Raw genomic sequence first — 17,537 nt, forward strand, 5'->3', positions numbered from 1 at the left:
CAAGGCGCTTATTAAAATCCAAATCAGTTTTCAAACATTCAAACATGGCTGCGCTGGACAGTAATTCATTTCGACCAATACAATCTTGGAAGCACGCTGAAACATTTGCGTCAAGATACAATTTATATGCATGCGATCATGGCGTTGGTTAGCTACTAAAGAGTTGAATTAAACCGGCTTGTCAATGTTGACACTATTGAAATATTCAAAAGACTTGCAGCATAATGCATCCTTCACAACCTCAGAACATCCAAAAGAAGGTGTTTTACAGTCACTGAAATACCTTTGAAGGACTTCAGACAGGGAAATCATCTTACCATTTGGTTGTCAGAGATAAGAGCACAGAGGCTGATTTAAAGCCACTTTGAGGGGGGATACGGGGACACAAATCACAATACCATCCTGGACAAGAGACCAAGTTACCACAAAAAAAGTCCATTAGAAAATTAGTGGTATTGCTAAAATTACTGAACAGCAACTTAGAAGTGAAACATTTGGAAAATGCGATTTAAAAGTTGAAGACAAAATCAAATATTGACCTCAAATATCAACATATCCCGTACTAACATAATGCGTTGCAAAATAAATGCAACAAAACAATCCGTAGCTTTTGGTCAATTTCCCCCATTCATCTTTTACACAAAAACTCTACATTAATAACATTACATTTTCGCATTCCATGACTGAAATTCTGAAATACAATTGGATTTATCAACACAATACAGGGAGACACAATACAATGTCATGCACCCAAATATATAGGAGCTTCAGTAAGTTATGATGTATTTAAATTATTGTACTGGATCATAAAGTAGTTTTGTGATACTGCTTGGGTTATCAGTCCTTCACTCAATCCTTTCTATGTTTGTTTTGATTAATTATTCTGAGTTCTGAGGAACACTGACCAAGTTATACATGCTATTTATTTCCAGCTTCTGAGAAACTGGTGGGTCCACCTTCTTGTGAGCTCTACAATGAAATAGTGATTTACTATGCTACTTCATTGTGGTATACTGTTGATAACTCTACTGCTATAGCACGATGTAAATTGAGTATTGGCCAGACTAGGTCAGGGGTAACTAGCACCCTTTCCTGGATGTCCAGTGAACCAACTAAGATTTATTTCAAAAGTTAGGCAGCTTTCATATTATTTTGATGCCAGTATACCAAAAATCAGACGTGCTGGATTTAAAGTCACAGCTTGCAATGCTGAACTTTTAGGATATTTGTTGAGGACCATAATCATTCTATTGCTGATTTGAACAGTGGATCTAAGCCTGCAGCAAAACGAAAATTTACATGGCATGTAAAATGGCACAATTTATGGGTTTAAAGTGATTTGAAGCTTCAATTTTTCAAACGCCTTCAAATAATGGGTGAAGATATACAAGCTCAGTAAAAAATTATGTGGATATGATTTATCTGTTAGTGACCAGAAAGGACATCACTCTCTGCCAGCAGTAGTGGTGCTGGAGGTAGCACATTCTCTGGAAATACTGGCTAGACCCACAACACAATTAAACAATTAATCTCAATTTTTTTTCACAACATAACTCATCCTCCCAGAGAGATTCTAAATTCCCATCAGTTCAGCAGCTGATTGTTAAGAGATTTCAGGGTTTTCACCATTGTTCTTTCTGGAAGGTTATTCTGTAAAATGTATCAGTTTAAATGATTTCATGCTTTTGGTTCAGAATTTGCTCTGTGAACTAATGTTCCTGTGTACTCCTAATGCATTTAAGGTAACATTTCAGAATTACCATCATTTCCTTTACTCTGTTATACAAATTGTGCCTTGGTTAGTGACTGCATTTAAAATGCAACCTATACCCATGTTCAAAGGAAAATAAACCACAACAGAATGATTTTTACAACACAAGTATATGATACTTTGGAATTATTGAAATGCACAAATTACATGAAGTTGAATACAAGTTGGCGATTTTCAAACTTTATTTCCATTAAAATACAGACTTACAGTCTAATTCATTGCTTTCAGGTGTCATTTGCAAAAATAGTTCTATTATAGACAAAAACTAAATGTTTTGCATTTTGGTCAACAGCAATCAATTTTCTGCTTCAGTCTTAATACATAAACATTACGGAAATATCAGGGTGTACAGAAAAGAGACAGAAAGGCAAATGTGAAGCACAACAAAAAGGAAACAGCACAAATCACAAATGGGGTCATAGTCAACATTTCATTCCAATAAACTGTTGAGCCAATCATTTATAGCAAGGTACAGTTGTCAAACTATAGTGAGGAATAAGGCTATGCTAACATGTAACCTTTGCCAAAGCATTATAGTGTGGCATGTTGCTCCCAGTGCTGAGCTAGTTAGACATGTAAAATAGTACAAACAAGCAAAAAGCTAACTTGCTGCAAGTAGGAAATACTTTAAGACTGGATACTAACTTTACCCAATACAATATTCAAACTTTTCTGTCACTGACACATTTGAAGCAACATTCGCCTGATCACGTCCTGCTTAAAACTAATAAAAAGCAAAGTCAGAATACTAAAAGTTAGCCCCATTATCATCAACAGGAACAAAACAAATATATAAAATACTGCAGGAACCAATACATATTTACACTGGTGGCTGAGAGGAGAAATCTCTTTTTTTTTCCCCTTTAGATGGGAACAAATGTTTCACTGCCCTCTCTAAAAAAATTCTGTACATTTCATTTGAAAGAATCATCATTGGGCATGTTCTTTATGCATCTGGTGTGATTACTGTCAATTTTGATGTTGCCAATGTTATGTCAGAAGCCCAGAAACAATGCTATACTTTAATCAATGGTGACTGTAGGATGGAACCAATGGCTCAGTTTGTCATTTACAGCATACAGTGAAAAGATATGACATGAGAATTGCACTGGTGATGAGGTCAGGCAGGGAGCAAAGTTTTCCAGAAACACAAAACTCACTTGGTTGCCCCTTTAAAAAAATACCAAGCACGTACAGGTATCTAATCATGCCCAGGTATACTTAAGTCATGATTTTTTTTTAAAAGGAACATGTACCCTAAAAACTCCAGTCAATCAGATTTATCCTTTTTTTTGGGTGTAAAAGGAACCTTGCTGGCAACAGCTGAGCCTACAGCGCTGACTCCACCAGTCACTGCTGACACACTTCCCTTCACCAAGCCAGCACCTGCCACTGGCACAGTGGTCACAGCTGTTTTGGTCAGCTCCAGACTTTTGCTTCCAACCCAAGCCACACCTCCAAGTGTCGCACCTACCGCTCCCTTTGTGATACTGTAAAGTCCACCAGTCACTCTCCAGATCATTCCTGGTTCTTGTATGCCAAGATCCCTCTTGGATTCTATGGGAATGATTCAAACATATGATTACTATCAATAAGGCAGCTTGGAAACAATATTCATAAATTCATTCCTAGACTGTAACCTACTATGGAAAAAGAAATTGAAAAATAAATTAAGCGCACTGAAATACATTTAAGCTCATCATGCAACTGAACTAGTCATAAATGACACCTGACTCTTCCTTCCAATTTCTTCCAGTGTTTCAAATCTGTTACTTTTATTAATTCATGACAACAGATGGATTACACAGTGCGCAAAGATTCTATTTCAAATCAACATTTATATCCATGACGTACAAAAATACTCAACGTAGAGCTGGATACTTTACATATAGTTGCAATTCATAACTCCAATTTAAATTATTGGAATTATGGGACACAAGTGTAATGCTACTTTTACCCAATTTCAAAAAAGGTCTCACACTATTGCAAACATATAGTAATATTACCTTCGATGACTATTCTCATCTTAGAAACAACTTTTCTAATGTAGCTGATTTTAATTTGCCTTAGTAATTAAGGTTGCCCACTTACAATCTTAAAAACGCTGAAAAAAGTCAACTGTCTTCGATAATCAAAAGACAGTGGTGTAATGCTAATGTCACTGGACTAGTAGTCTAAAATCCCAGGCTGTAATATCTCACTTTGTAAATAATTAAAACTGAATAAAAATTAGTTCCTGTATTTCTTCAACTGGCTTTCAGGAATAGAATATGGTATAAGCAGATTAACAGTTTGAAAAAGGAATTGGATAATTATTGAGTCAGAAACAACTGACAGGGTAATGGGGAGAAGGAGATGACGTCAGCCAGCTAATAGGTCAGAGTATCCTTTACTGACAATCATTGTATGACTTTCTGCTTCACGCTCTCAGCGCTTAAAATCTTTCATACATTGAGGTGTGCCACGCTCACTTTTTCAATTACTTATAATCTATTTCAATAGCTTGGATGAGAACGATTGTGTCATCTATAAATTTAGCAAAGACATGCAGACAACAAAGTTAAGAGGCAGACATAAGGGGTCTGAATAAAGGCAAGTTAAGTGAGTGGGCAAGAAAATGGCAGATGAACTGCAATATGGGACCTTGTGGAAAATGTTCATTTTGTCAGGAAGAACAGCAAAGCAGACAGAACTTGGGAGGTACAAAGGGATCTGGATGCACTAACACATGAATCACCACAGTAGTAAGTAGGTACAAGTGATTAGTAAAGCATACAGAAGGTTTTCATTTATGGAGAGAGGAATAGAATACCCACAAAAGTGGAATAGTGATGTTACAGTTGGAAAGGACCTTAGAAAGGCCATATACAATCTGCAGTGACCTTACTGAAATATGTACAATCCTGAAGGTAATTGTTATGGTGGTTGCACGAAATGCACTTAAACTTCAGGGGAGGACTAGAACTGTGGCTCAAGTTTTAGCAGGGAAAATTATCTTCCAGTATCTCTTTCCCACAACGCAGTTGATTGTACAGGCAGCACAGATGAAACTGGGTAAAGGTAACATCACTCATGTGCCCCATAATTCCAGTCGTCTAATGTACATTTCTGTCAATTAAGTTGTCCCGATACATCAAGCTTAGTATAATAGCTGCCATTTTTCACCTTGCAGAAGTACTAACACCTAACAAATGTATACAGTATTGATATTTTCATGAGTTTGCAGTAATAAAATTAAATGAAACTGTCTAAATAATCTGTACTTGAACAATCTCTCAAAAAATTCAGTACCATCATTAGCTGGCTGTAATAGTCGACTGGTGATGACCATATACAGCTTGTTTAGATCTAAGTGACTTTTGCAATCAAAATACTGTTCTCATAATAGACTTGTACTTATTTAACACCCATTATGGTTTACACATTTTTATTGCGTTATTGAGTGATACAGCATGGAAACAGACCCTTTGCTCCAACTACTCTCAAAAGATCTGCGGTGATTAGTTTCTTAAAAAAAAATTGCTGCCAATTGGGCCATGCACAATGAAGCAATGGTCAGATAATCTGCTTTAGGTGACATTGGCTAAGAAATAAAAATGGTCCCGATCTTGGGGGCTACAGAGAACCCTCTGTTGTTTTTTGATACACTACCACAGACCTTGAGATGTTTTATAACATAAAACAAAGGGTTTTATAAGGGAGAGTAAATTTAACTCTGTTGCAGTAGACAGCAAATTTGTTACATTTAGGGTACAACTGGAAAGCAAGAAACATCAGAAATCTCTCTCCAAGTTTCAAGGTAGTAACCTTCAAACCACAGTCCCACCTAAAACAGCACAAGTGCACCGACATCAGATGAAGTGCAACAGTTAAGAGGTAACACAGCACTGCCTTCCAAAAGTAATACCAAGGGCATCAAATGCTGGCCTTCCTCATCAAGAACAAATAAAAAAAGGATACATGTAAATAATGCCATGGAAATCCTACTTGCAAAAGGATAATAAATAAGACATCAAAAATCAGCAGTTAAAATACCGAGACGGTCTCAGTAAACAGAGTTCAAATTGTCATTCAATATATTTTTGATGAGTTATGCTGAATTATAATCTGTAGATTTCAAAACATTTTGAAAACCACTTGTGACTGTCAACAGTCTACATATCAGTTCTTGTCAAATCTAAATAAAAGATTATTTATGGCTATATGAAATATTTTGCAGGTATTCATCACTTCACAGCAGTTTATTTTCTGCATTGCACATCTGTTCAAATGCAGCCAAACTGCACATATTATCACCAACGTGGCTCATGATGCCACATTTGGAGTATTGGGTACAGCTTTTGGTTATCCTTTTATAGCAGAGATGTAGTTACACTGGAAAGTGTGCAAAGATGCTTTACAAGGATGTTGCCAGGACTAGTTGGCCTGAGTCAGAAGGAGAGGTTAGCCAGGACAGGACTTTAATTCCTGAAACGTAGGGGAATGAGGGGTGACCTTACTGAGATGTTTCAAATCACGAGGGGCATAGATTGGGTAAATGCATATAGTTTCCCCCCCCCCCAAAGGAATTGAAAACTAGAGGGTATAAGTTTAAGGTGAGAGGGAGAGATTGAAGGACCCGAGAGGCAACAGATTCATGCAGATAATTTTTTAATTCTTTCACGGGAGGAGGGCATCATTGGCCCGGCAGCATTTATTGCCCATCCCTAATTGCCCAGAGGGCAGTTATGAGTCAACCACATTGCTGTGGGTCTGGAGTCAAATGTAAGTCGGACGAGGTAAGGATGGCAGTTTCCTTCCCTAAAGGACAGTGGTGAGGCAAATGGATTTTTTCAACAGTTGACAATGGATTCACAGTCATTAGATTCTTAATCCCGGATAGTTATTGAAATCAGATTCCATATCTGCCCTAGCATGACTTGAACCCAGGTCCCCAGAACATTATCTGGGCCTCTGGATTAACAGTTCAGCGATAATACCATTAGACTATCACCTCACCTGAACGGTATGTACATGGAATGGGCTGCCAGAGGGAAAAAAATGGCCGAGGCCGGTACAACAGCAACATTTAAAAAAATTTGGATAGGTACATGAACGGGAATTGTTTAAAGAGGGATATAACCCAAATGCAGGCAATTGGATCCAACTGAAGGGCCTGTTTCCATGCTGAATTACTCTATTACACTAATGACTCAAGTACTCGCTCACTAGGACTCCATACTTGCTCCATTTCCAAAGTTGATTTTATTATTGGACCTGTGCTTGCACGAAGGGGTCATTATTTAAATTATACTGGCCAAATGCTGACCCTATAAATGTGGATAAGACATATCAGTTTGCCTCCACATTCAGCTTTAATATTAAAGTTGCTTTGGTTGCGCATGCTCCTCCAAGTGTACTGCCACAGCAGTACTATTTTCAGTTAATTTTTCAAGTGCACGTAAAAAAGAAAAAATGAATCTTGAATAGCACATCATCATAAAATAGACCCATTGAAGCAATATCTAAAAATTGTTACTGTAACTATATTAGCGAACATAATTCATAAATGGACAGGGAAGTATCTTCAAACCAATTAGTAAATATCAGTAGCAGCTAATTATGACAGTAAGCCCTCAACTATTTAGCTCAAACTGGACGCAAAATACATTGGTAACTACCTTCAATTTCCTTTCCCCAAATGAATGTAGTCACATTTGCAATTATTTAAAAAACTGCAAATATCTAAGATATTTGCATTAATAACTGGGTTAATGGTTTGTGCAGGACACTGAAGTGTCCAAAAGTTCATCCTCATTTTCTATGAAATGACTAAGAGAGAAAGATGAATAGAAATCAATGCAATTTTTGAAGGCTGGAAGGAGCTTTCAGAGGAAGCTTCTTTAAAAAAAAAAGGGGCGGTTTTGAACAGGATGAGTGCTTATAGAAAAGGCAACCCCAATTCAATAGGCATCATTGTTTAAATACCGCAATAATTTCTCTTTACGTGATCCAGTCAACTACATTTTTGTTGCAAATACCAAACAGATGTACAAGTAACAATACATTTTTGTGGGAAATAAAGAAACATAGGGTGCATGATTCTATGGACTCTCCGCCGCCGCCCCCAGCCAAAAAAATGCCGTGAAGACTGTCACAATAACTTTGCTTTTCACACCCAGTGACTGCAACCAAGAACATTAGAAACTTACTTCTTTTAGAACACCTCAAATAAAGTACAGCCTTAATACTTTCCTAGACACCACTGCAACAACTCTGATCAACAGTGCAGTATTTTTCAAGTTGTGAACATTTGGCTCTATTTCCCTCTTTGATGGGGAAATGTAATAATTTAATTCAATAGAGATTCACATTTTGCTGTCTTCTCAGTGGAATAAACAACAGAAATATGACAATGAAGTTGAGATAGAATTATTCTTCACATGTGGAAAGGACTGAACAATGTTCTGGCAAAATTTTGCAACCCCTAAAGATGATCTTGAAGGAGGTTTGAAAGATTGTTCCAAGACCACAATGTATTAGTTCAGGGCACCGTGACTCAGCATGGTACAAAAATTGAAAATAAAAGATTGCTGAAAGCAAATTTGAAACAATGGGGAATCTAATCTAGCCATACAGGGCTGTTGTAATTATGGTGCAAGGTTACAATTCTGTCTGAAAGTAAATCAAATATATGACCACAGATAGTGTAAGGTGTGTACTTTATGTATATTTTAATAGCATTTATTTTGGAATTTAAGCAGGTAGCACTGGGCTTTGAGAGTCTGAAGAGGTTTAAAGATTAACTTATTTGGTGCCACTGCAATTCTAAAAATGTCTCAAATTGATTTGAAAGCAAACTTGATAGGTTAAATAGAGACCACAGCCAAGGAAATGGCTGAATGGGAATTGCAGATTGGAAGGGAGTTATTTTTCTAGATTGGTATTGGTGATCCATCGGATTTCACTAGCAACTAAGTGACGGTAGCCAAAACTACAGATTAGGCCAGAAATTCAGATGCTACCATTGCTAAGGGAACTTCTAACGAATAAAGTGTGTACGCTTTTAGCAAACATCTGTGGAAAACTATTATATCCAGATCTGCAAGATCAGTGAAATTGGTCATTGGAAGATCGATTGCTGCCAAATACTAGACTGGGGTTGTAGTAAATCTAAAACTTCTTCAGGAGTCTGGAAAATCTTGAATGCTCACATGATAGGTTTTTAAATTGAACTTGGGAGGTTATTGAACAGGAAGACCAGGAGTTGTATTCGATTGGTGTTAAAAAGACAGCACATGGAAGATGAATGGAATAAGGCTAAAATAAAATAACAGCACAACAGAAATGCAAACTGGAGATTAACATATTACTTCCACTGCTGAATCAGAGCAGCAACTGTTGTTGTTAACTCCGAAGGTGGATACACGAAAAAAAAATCCTCAAGTCATATTCCCTATTGTAAAACTGGTGCAAAACAGATGAGCTAGCCCAATTATACTGTTCCAATGGTAGGTCATTAGTGTTAGAGTGGAATAAGATGAAGCCTATTATTTCTCAATTTCTATCCTCCCCAGCAGGAAGGAATTGGCTGAAGAAAATATGGTTCAACTAGTTCTGAAGAAGAGTCACTGAATCTGGAATGTTGAGTCTGCTTTCTCTCCAGAGTCTGCCAGACCTGCTGAGGTTCTCCAGCAGTTTTTTTTGGTTTCAGATTCACAGTATCCACAGTTACTTATTTTATAGTTCACCTGGCCTGATTATTTACACTTGGGATTAGTACGAGAATGTCTGTCACTGCCAAAATTGACAAGATAGTTCAAACAGGTCTCTAAACAAGGATTAAAAACCCAAATTAGCTGTCACAATGTTGAAGGCAACAAAGGACAATGCACAGGTGACAGTTTGCAATACAAAGCCAGTCTTTTAAGAACTGCTGGAAGGAAGGGGCTGGACAGATTAGAAAGAACAAGGCAATTAGGGAAATTCAAAACTAGAGGCAGAGGTTTAATGGTCAGATGGGAAATATTTAAAGGGCAACTCAGGGTAACTTTTTCCCCCCCCACACAGAAAGTGGTGCATATGTAGAACAAGCTGCCAGAGGAAGAGGTAGATACAGTACAGTTATAACATTTAAATGACGTTCGGGCAGATATATAGTTAGGAAAGATTGAGGGATATGGGCCAAAACTTCAAAATCTGATCGCAGTTACTAGGTTGTAAATTTTTTCACAGATATGGTGATATAGCTCCTTGAAAACCATACTTTTATTTTAATGCCAGGAGGTTCTCAAGCATAAAAGAAGCTTACTGAATGAATTAGTTTTACATGTACATCATTCCACAATGAGTTTAAATTTACTTCTGCACATGGATTTTCCAAATAATTTTCAACAGCGGTCCTGAGCATGAACTTTTAACCAAAATCTCCAACATGGCCATAGCTTCAATAGCTTAGTTAACTACCCTTGCATTCTGCTAGGCCACAAAACAGTTGGTTGCACGTCTTGATTAGACACTATGCTGATAATTGCTGGTGCTCGGCTAAATAACTCATATGTAACCCCAAATGCCTGGTTCCATACAATGAGTTTTATATTATACAACATTACTGGTGGCAAATATGAACTACTCAAATTTCAGATTTCTTGACTAAGCTTAGATTCACTCTTCCACAGATTAAGCATGGTTATTAGAGGCTCGCCATCATTCTTTGACTTCATGTAAAAATTTTAAGCATAAAACCCACCACTATAAAGTACACGAGAATCGCTTGCTGGAAATGAAATTTCACACTGCTGATTTTTTAGGCTCATTGTCAAGGACACTGTCCTACAGGTATGTTTCCAAGTAACTGTCTGAAATTTAGAATTGTCAAAGATAAATTTAAGATTAGCAGCAGTTCTGCATTTTAAACTGTTTCAATAACAATGTAAAGTCTATTAAATCAATAAAATACTACATTTAATAAAATAAGGGAGGTTTTCCGAATTCACTCATGTTCACAGCATACTGTGTCAAACTCTGCTCTGCAGCGTGAACAGTTCGATCCATAGAAACAAATTATTTGCTTTCATCCTCAATGGAATCCTCCTGTTAATAGATTGTTTTGACCAGGAGACCCCCTCACATTTCCTCAATAATTCAATATCCCCACATAAGCCGGTACTGTACACTGCCATTATTTCTCTCAAAAATAAACTTTGCCCCACCATCCATTCAAACTACTGTCTGATGACCAACCTCTTTCCATTTCCAAGTTCTTGAATATGTCACCTATCTTTCCTCAACTCCAAACTGAATTCCTCTAATCAGGTTTTCATCCAAGCAAAACATTCAATGAGCTCTTCACAAAAGATATCCGACGTGACTGTGACAAAAGTGAACTTTACCTCATCAACTCATCTAGAGTTGAGTCATATACCATGGAAACAGACCCTTCAGTCCACCAGTCCACAAACATAGTTCCAATCTAAACTAAACCTGCCTGCTCCTGGCCCATATCCCTCCAAATCTCTGCTATTCATGTACTTATCCCAAGTGTCTTTTCAAAGTTGTAACTGTGCCCACATCCACCACTTCCTCGGGAAGTTCATTCCACATGCAAACTACCCTTTTAAAAACACTGCCCTTCACTTTTTTTAAAAAACCTCCATCCTAGGGAAAAGTCAACTATTGCTAACTCGATCTATATCTCTCATTATTTTATAAACTTACATAAAAGTTGCCTCACAACTTCCTTTGCTTCAGTGAAATATATAGCAGAAAAGGGGGGTGGGAGGCAGGCCCTGGGGGAGAGAGACAACTTAAGCATTTTGCTGCAAGAAGAAGGAGAGTTGTATAGCAGCTTCTAAGCCCAGCAGTTACTGAAAGTTAAACATCCTGCTTCTGTGGGAGCTTGACTCCACCCCTTCATGCTGCTTCTATTGTTCCAACTTTTAAAAAACCCAAGACTCTCAAGCAGTCTAATTTATTGGTTTGGAACAGACCACTTGGTACCTCTGTATTAAGCTCCTTCATCTAAAAAGAAAGGACAAAATACAACTTTTAAAGCCATTGCACTGTCAGTGGTTCAACTCGCTCTAACACTGCACAGGTAGTTAGCTTTACTTTCACCTTTGCTATTTAATTATCTTTTCAAGCTTGAAAGATGACAGGTACAAAATGTAAGTGGACAAAAACACTAAACTGTTCCTGTTTTTCTTGCTTGAAACTGACAAATCTGATGGACATTGAGTATTCTTAAGTAGAAAGTGGATTTGTTGCTGAATATGCTTCATTATACATGTAATTTTCAAATCTGCTTCCCACAGAAAGAGGCAAAAAAATCATTAACACAGTAATGCAGACAGCAATTAAAGTCAACTTCTTTTCAAATGCTTGTCCAAAATCACCCAATCTTTGGGTGGTGAAAGCAAAGTCATGGAGAAAAACTCCTAACTTTAATCGGTGTGCTAGCACTCAATGCCTCTTTGCAGGTCAATCTGATGGAACAAGTGTTAACTTCAAAGCTGCTATTGTTTCCCCTGTTGAATTCAGTGACGGCAGTTAAGATGCACAAGGGAATATTAGATTTATCCTCACCATAGAAATTGAGATTGATTCCACTCTTCTGAAGAAATCAATATTTCTGTATCATCTGCTGATGGGCAACTATCTCAACAGTGCCCAAGGTTTTTATATACCAGTATCACTTCTGTTCTCAAGAAAGTTTATTATTTGTCAGCCAGAACAAAGTGTTCTTTTCAGACAATAGTAAACAGGTCCAGCAAAATGTAGGTCAATCGTGGCCAACTGGAAAAAAAATCTTCCAGTGACTGGATTCACCGTTAGATTTGGAAATTTTTCTTCCCCACCACACACCACGACCACCACCCCGCCAAAAGTGAAATGTGAGAGTAAACGTGCACAATACTCATGTTTCAAAATGATGTTCCACTGTTTGTAGTCAGTTTTAGAGTGCAGTGGTGTGGCAGCATATAATCAATTCAACCTTTTCACTGGGTAGAAGAGATCTAGGAGAATGGAAAGGGAACCTCGGAGGCATTCTGCTGGGACGTGCGCACAACTAGACATTAGGCAAGGGTAAGATTCCCTCAGTGGTGAAAAGGCTTCCCAAAACCCAAAGTAAATTCACAGGAAAGTGAATGTGTTTTTTTAAAAAATAAAACAAACGGCAGCCTGCAAGAACCTACAAAGGCTCAGCACCTTCATAAATTAGGTTCAGCTTTGTCTTCATTGAACACTAAAGAAAAGTGAAGTGTTAAGAAAACCTTAAGATCACCGTGACAAAATAATTATCTTTTAATAAATAAGTATAAAATTGTTCAAGGCTCACAAATACAAAGATCAGGTTCTGAATAAAGGTCACTGGATCTGAAATGTTAACTTTGCTTGGTCTCCAGATGCTGCTAGGCCTGCTTCTTGAATGGCCATTTTGATAGCATGAGTTATTACAACTCCTTGTACTTTGTTCAGAGTGTCAGTGATTTTAAGTTTGAAAATTCTTCTACAGCATTGCCATGTTTAGTTTAAATTTGTTTTGATATATAGACAGTGCAGACTCTTAATATACAAGATGAAGGACCAGCATTAAAAAGGGACAATAAACACCTTCACACAACAATTCAAAACCATCTCCACAACAATTGAAGAACCGAAAGAAAGCTTCACAATTGTTAAAAATAGACAATCATTCGGCATTATCCTAATTTAACTGTGGTCACATGATTGTAAGATAGCATTAAAAAGAGTGAAATAGTGGGACAATAAACCTTGAAAATTGACAGTCTTTTCCACAAGCTAAATATCCTGGCCCCTTCCAAACCTATATACAGCCTTTCTGATTTCCAATATTAAATTAACTTTTTATATGGAATACTTTCACTTTTTCCAAAACAGTGCTACTTCCCCTGCGGATCCAGAGGTGGATAGAAGATGGGTGGAGGGGAGACAGAGAGGTCAAAGAGGTGGGGTTGGAGACGGTAAAGGCGATTCTAGGTGGAGAGTTAGGGAGGGGATAGGTCAGTCCTGGGAGGACAGACAAGTCAAGGAGGCGGGATGAGGTTTGTGGGTAGGAGATGGGGGTGGGGCTTGAGGTGGGAGGAATGGTTAGGGAGGCAGAGACGAACTGGGCCGGTTTTGAAATACCAGTCGGAGGAGGGGAGATTTTGAAGCTTGTAAAGTCTACATGGATATCTTGGGCTGTAGGGTTTCTAAGCGAAATACAAGACGCTGCTCCTGCAACTTTCGGGTGACATCATTGTGGCAATGCAAGAGGCCCAGGATGGACATGTCACGGAAGGAGTGTGGGGGCAGGGGGTGGAGGTGTTGAAATGGTTCGCGACTGGGAGGAGTAGCTGTTTGTTGCGAGTCGAGCGTAGTTGTTCCACAAAGCGGTCCCAAGCCTCCACTTGGTTTCCCCGATGTACGGGAGGCCACAATGGGAACAGCGGATACAGCTTACCAAATTAGCAGATGTGCAGGTGAACATCTGTTTGATGTGGAGGGTCTGCTTAGGGCCTGGGATGGGGGAGGTGTAGCATTTCCTGTGGTTGCAGGGAAAAATGCCTTGGGTGGCAGGGCAATGTGGATTGGACAAGGGAGTCACGGAGAGAGTGGTTCCTCCCCGTGTGTCTCTCGCATTTTCCCGCAACTCAAGCTGCACCCCCGTCTCCTATCCACTAACCGCATCCTGCCTCCTTGACCTGCCCATCCTCTGACCTATGCCATGCCTACATCCCCACCTACCTTTGCTTTTACTGGCTCCAACCCTGCCTCTTTGACCTGTCTGTCTCCTCTCAACCGATCTTCTCCTTTATCCATCTTCTATCCGCTTCCCCCTCTCTCCGTATTTATTTCAGAATCCCCTTCCGCTCCCCCATTTTCTGTAGAAGGGTCTAGGCCTGAAACGTCAGCTTTCCTGCTCCTCTGATGCTGCTTGGCCTGCTGTGCTCATTCAGCTCTACACATTGTTAAGTAACTGAGCTGATGATTTCAGTTGGATCTTCAAAGTGTCAGAGCATTCAAGCACTTTTGGGTTTGAGAAGTGGTTGCGAGATGCAGCTGATGTCACTTCGTTTGCAATGTTTGGGCTGGATGCATACCAGAACATGGAAAATTGAGAAGCACTTGATTAAGAACTGATTTAACAGTTCAGAGATAGATTTACTGTTTAACATGTTCTGATTTAACAATTTAAGTACATTATTTAGTCCACTTTCTAACAGAGCGGAGCATACTGACTCCTGTAAACACCTGTACGTAGTATTGCCAGTCAAGTAGTACCATCGAATAGAACAAGGGCCCCTCAAACAAAAAGCCTCTTCATTCCATTCATGCGATCGACATTGCAACATTCCCATTTTTTAAAACTGCATGTGAACTATTATCTCTGCTTGGTATCTAACATCTCCATCTACTTAAAGCAGTAATGAATCTTCCTGGCAGGAGTCAAACAGACAAAAGATGCAAAAAACATGTTTTACACAATGCTTGACATATTAGATAAACAAGTCAACCACATTTATTCATTATTCAACTTTTATTAAAACAAGGTAACCCAGATTTACAGATTTTACATTCCACTTGCAGTTTGTTGCTGCTCTGGTTACCATATATTTTAGAAAATTAGCTCACAGTATTTAATTTCACAAGTCCTCAACAATGACTCATACCAGGCAGGTCCTATTCACAAAGAAATTGCAATGGATTCTTCTTTCTTGAGGATCTCAAACTTATTGCTCATTTTCACATGTAGGAAGGCAACTGACACCCTACTCAGAGTATAATGTTTATTGTTTCAAAAAACTGTCCTCTTGCGTATTTAGCAGTATTATGCATATTAGTTAAAATGAAAAGTCACCAAATGTAAGCTCATAATATAAATTGAACTGACATCATTTTTCTGCTCCACTGACTGGGGTTTTTCCAAAGGATACTGCATCTAGAAGATTGATATGGAAAGGTTATTTAAAAACCAAAGCCAGTGAGCCAGTGTCTTGGGAACAGCACAAAGAACATTTGTCATGCAAGTCTTGCCCATAAGTTAACAATTTCTAACACAAACTCTCCAAGCACAGTTTGTGATGGAACGCTTCATACTTCATCTGTAAATAGGTGAAAGGTGTTAATTCCAAATACCTTTATGCTGAAGGACAAAAGGTGATGGAGAAATCTCCAAAACAGATCCGATTAATTAAAACTACATGCCTTGCAGGAGCTCTCTCATCATAAATGCAACATCCAATCAGGCAGGAATCATGAAAAGGGCAAGGACAATAATTAGATTCATTACAGGTACTTATCTCCACATAGAAATTTATTCTGAATCTCCAACACAAATGCAGATGTGACAAAAAAAAGTTACAATTGGTGTATTAGAACCTAAATGCAATGGGGGGCTGATTTCTTTGCCGTTATAGGAGAAATTTAGAAACTTAGTTTATGCTGTTGGTTCTCAGAGCAGTTGAGCCAAATTCCTCTTAGCGCCAGCAAATATCAGTCAAAGCAGGGTCGCAAGCAGCAGTGACTTAACAGTGAGAATAGATGGACTTCGAGTTACTCAGCTACATTGAAGGATGCGCACCCATCATTCAAACTGCTTTCTAAGTCTGCATGAGTCATGCAAGTACAAAAATTTTAGGACTATTTGCAAACAAGTTAGATAGAAATGACCAAACTGATCCCTCATCAGATTATGCTCATCGAAACATCCTAGATTAGCAATGAAAATGAAAATTGTCGCTGACAAGGAAACAAAGTAAAGAAAAATTTCAGTTCCTATTCCTTCTCAAAAATCTTCATACCACTAAATAATGTACACAACTGTACAGTTTAAGTTACATTCCTATATTTTTCTACAAGAGATTTCCTCGTTTTAAAAATTACTTGGCTGCTCAGATGCCTGTGTTGCTGGTTGCATGCAATTAGTACAAAGACCATCGAGTAACGTTGAAACAAACCATAGGAAAAGGTAACATGCAGGCACCTAAGATTTATGGGCCATGCATGAAATCCACGTCAGTAACACAAATATATTCACTTTGAAGTCTGTACAGTATTCATTCCAGCATTTGAGGGTCATAAGGCCTTAAAAGGCATGTTAGGTGAATTGTATGCAAAAGGGAAAGGTGCAAATCATACTAAAATTATTCATTCATTCTCAGTGCACTGAAAATTAGATCCATGTCTCAAACAACAGCGCATTCAATGTTACAAAATCTCATGGCACTCACTCAGCTACTAATGAGCTTTTTCAAAAAGGCTGAAGCATTATGTTCAATTCTGGGCACCAGGCTCTGGCATTTGATTTGTTGTTGTCACATGTACTGTAGTACAAAGTGCTGTTTTGCATGCTGTGCAGGAAGATCACACATTACAAAGTGTGTCAAGGTAGCACAACAGAGTGCAGGATACAGTGCTATTGGTGCAGGCACGGAGAAAGAGATCAACTTTCGCATTTGAAGGGTTACACAGAAGATCTACTACAATGGTCCCTGGGATGAGAGTTTACAATTCCTCACGGACCAGAGAAAAGCAAAAGAAACAATCAGAAATAGAAAGAACAAGTATTTGGCCCATCAAGCCTACTCTTCCCTGGTGGCTTAAATGAGGAAGTATAAGGAAGTAAGACTGACTAGATTTTCTCTGGAGGGATACTCTAGATGGCAAAAATGGGCTCCAAATGTCCCGTACCATTCACTGCCTGATTCCAATGGTGTCATTAAATAAATTCTTGCTTGAATCAACATGAAGCAGGAGTTCAGAGGAAGCCTATGAGGATAGG

The 17,537-nt window shown here is 38.4% G+C and overlaps 1 protein-coding gene across 3 annotated transcripts in view; it reads right to left on the reverse strand.

Moving 5' to 3' along the window:
• Positions 1–1,935: 1,935 nt before the first annotated feature.
• Positions 1,936–17,537, reverse strand: part of LOC125459518 (transmembrane protein 263-like) — a 145,670-nt gene continuing 130,068 nt past the window's right edge. For all 3 annotated transcript variants that reach the window (XM_048546046.2, XM_048546044.2, XM_048546045.2), the window contains one exon: positions 1,936–3,328. In XM_048546046.2, the coding sequence (XP_048402003.1) occupies positions 3,042–3,328 (287 nt within the window). In that variant the 3' untranslated portion in view covers positions 1,936–3,041. The remainder of the gene's footprint in view (positions 3,329–17,537) is intronic.

Source organism: Stegostoma tigrinum, chromosome 17 (assembly GCF_030684315.1).
Source record: "Stegostoma tigrinum isolate sSteTig4 chromosome 17, sSteTig4.hap1, whole genome shotgun sequence".
Classification (NCBI taxonomy): Eukaryota; Metazoa; Chordata; class Chondrichthyes; order Orectolobiformes; family Stegostomatidae; genus Stegostoma; species Stegostoma tigrinum.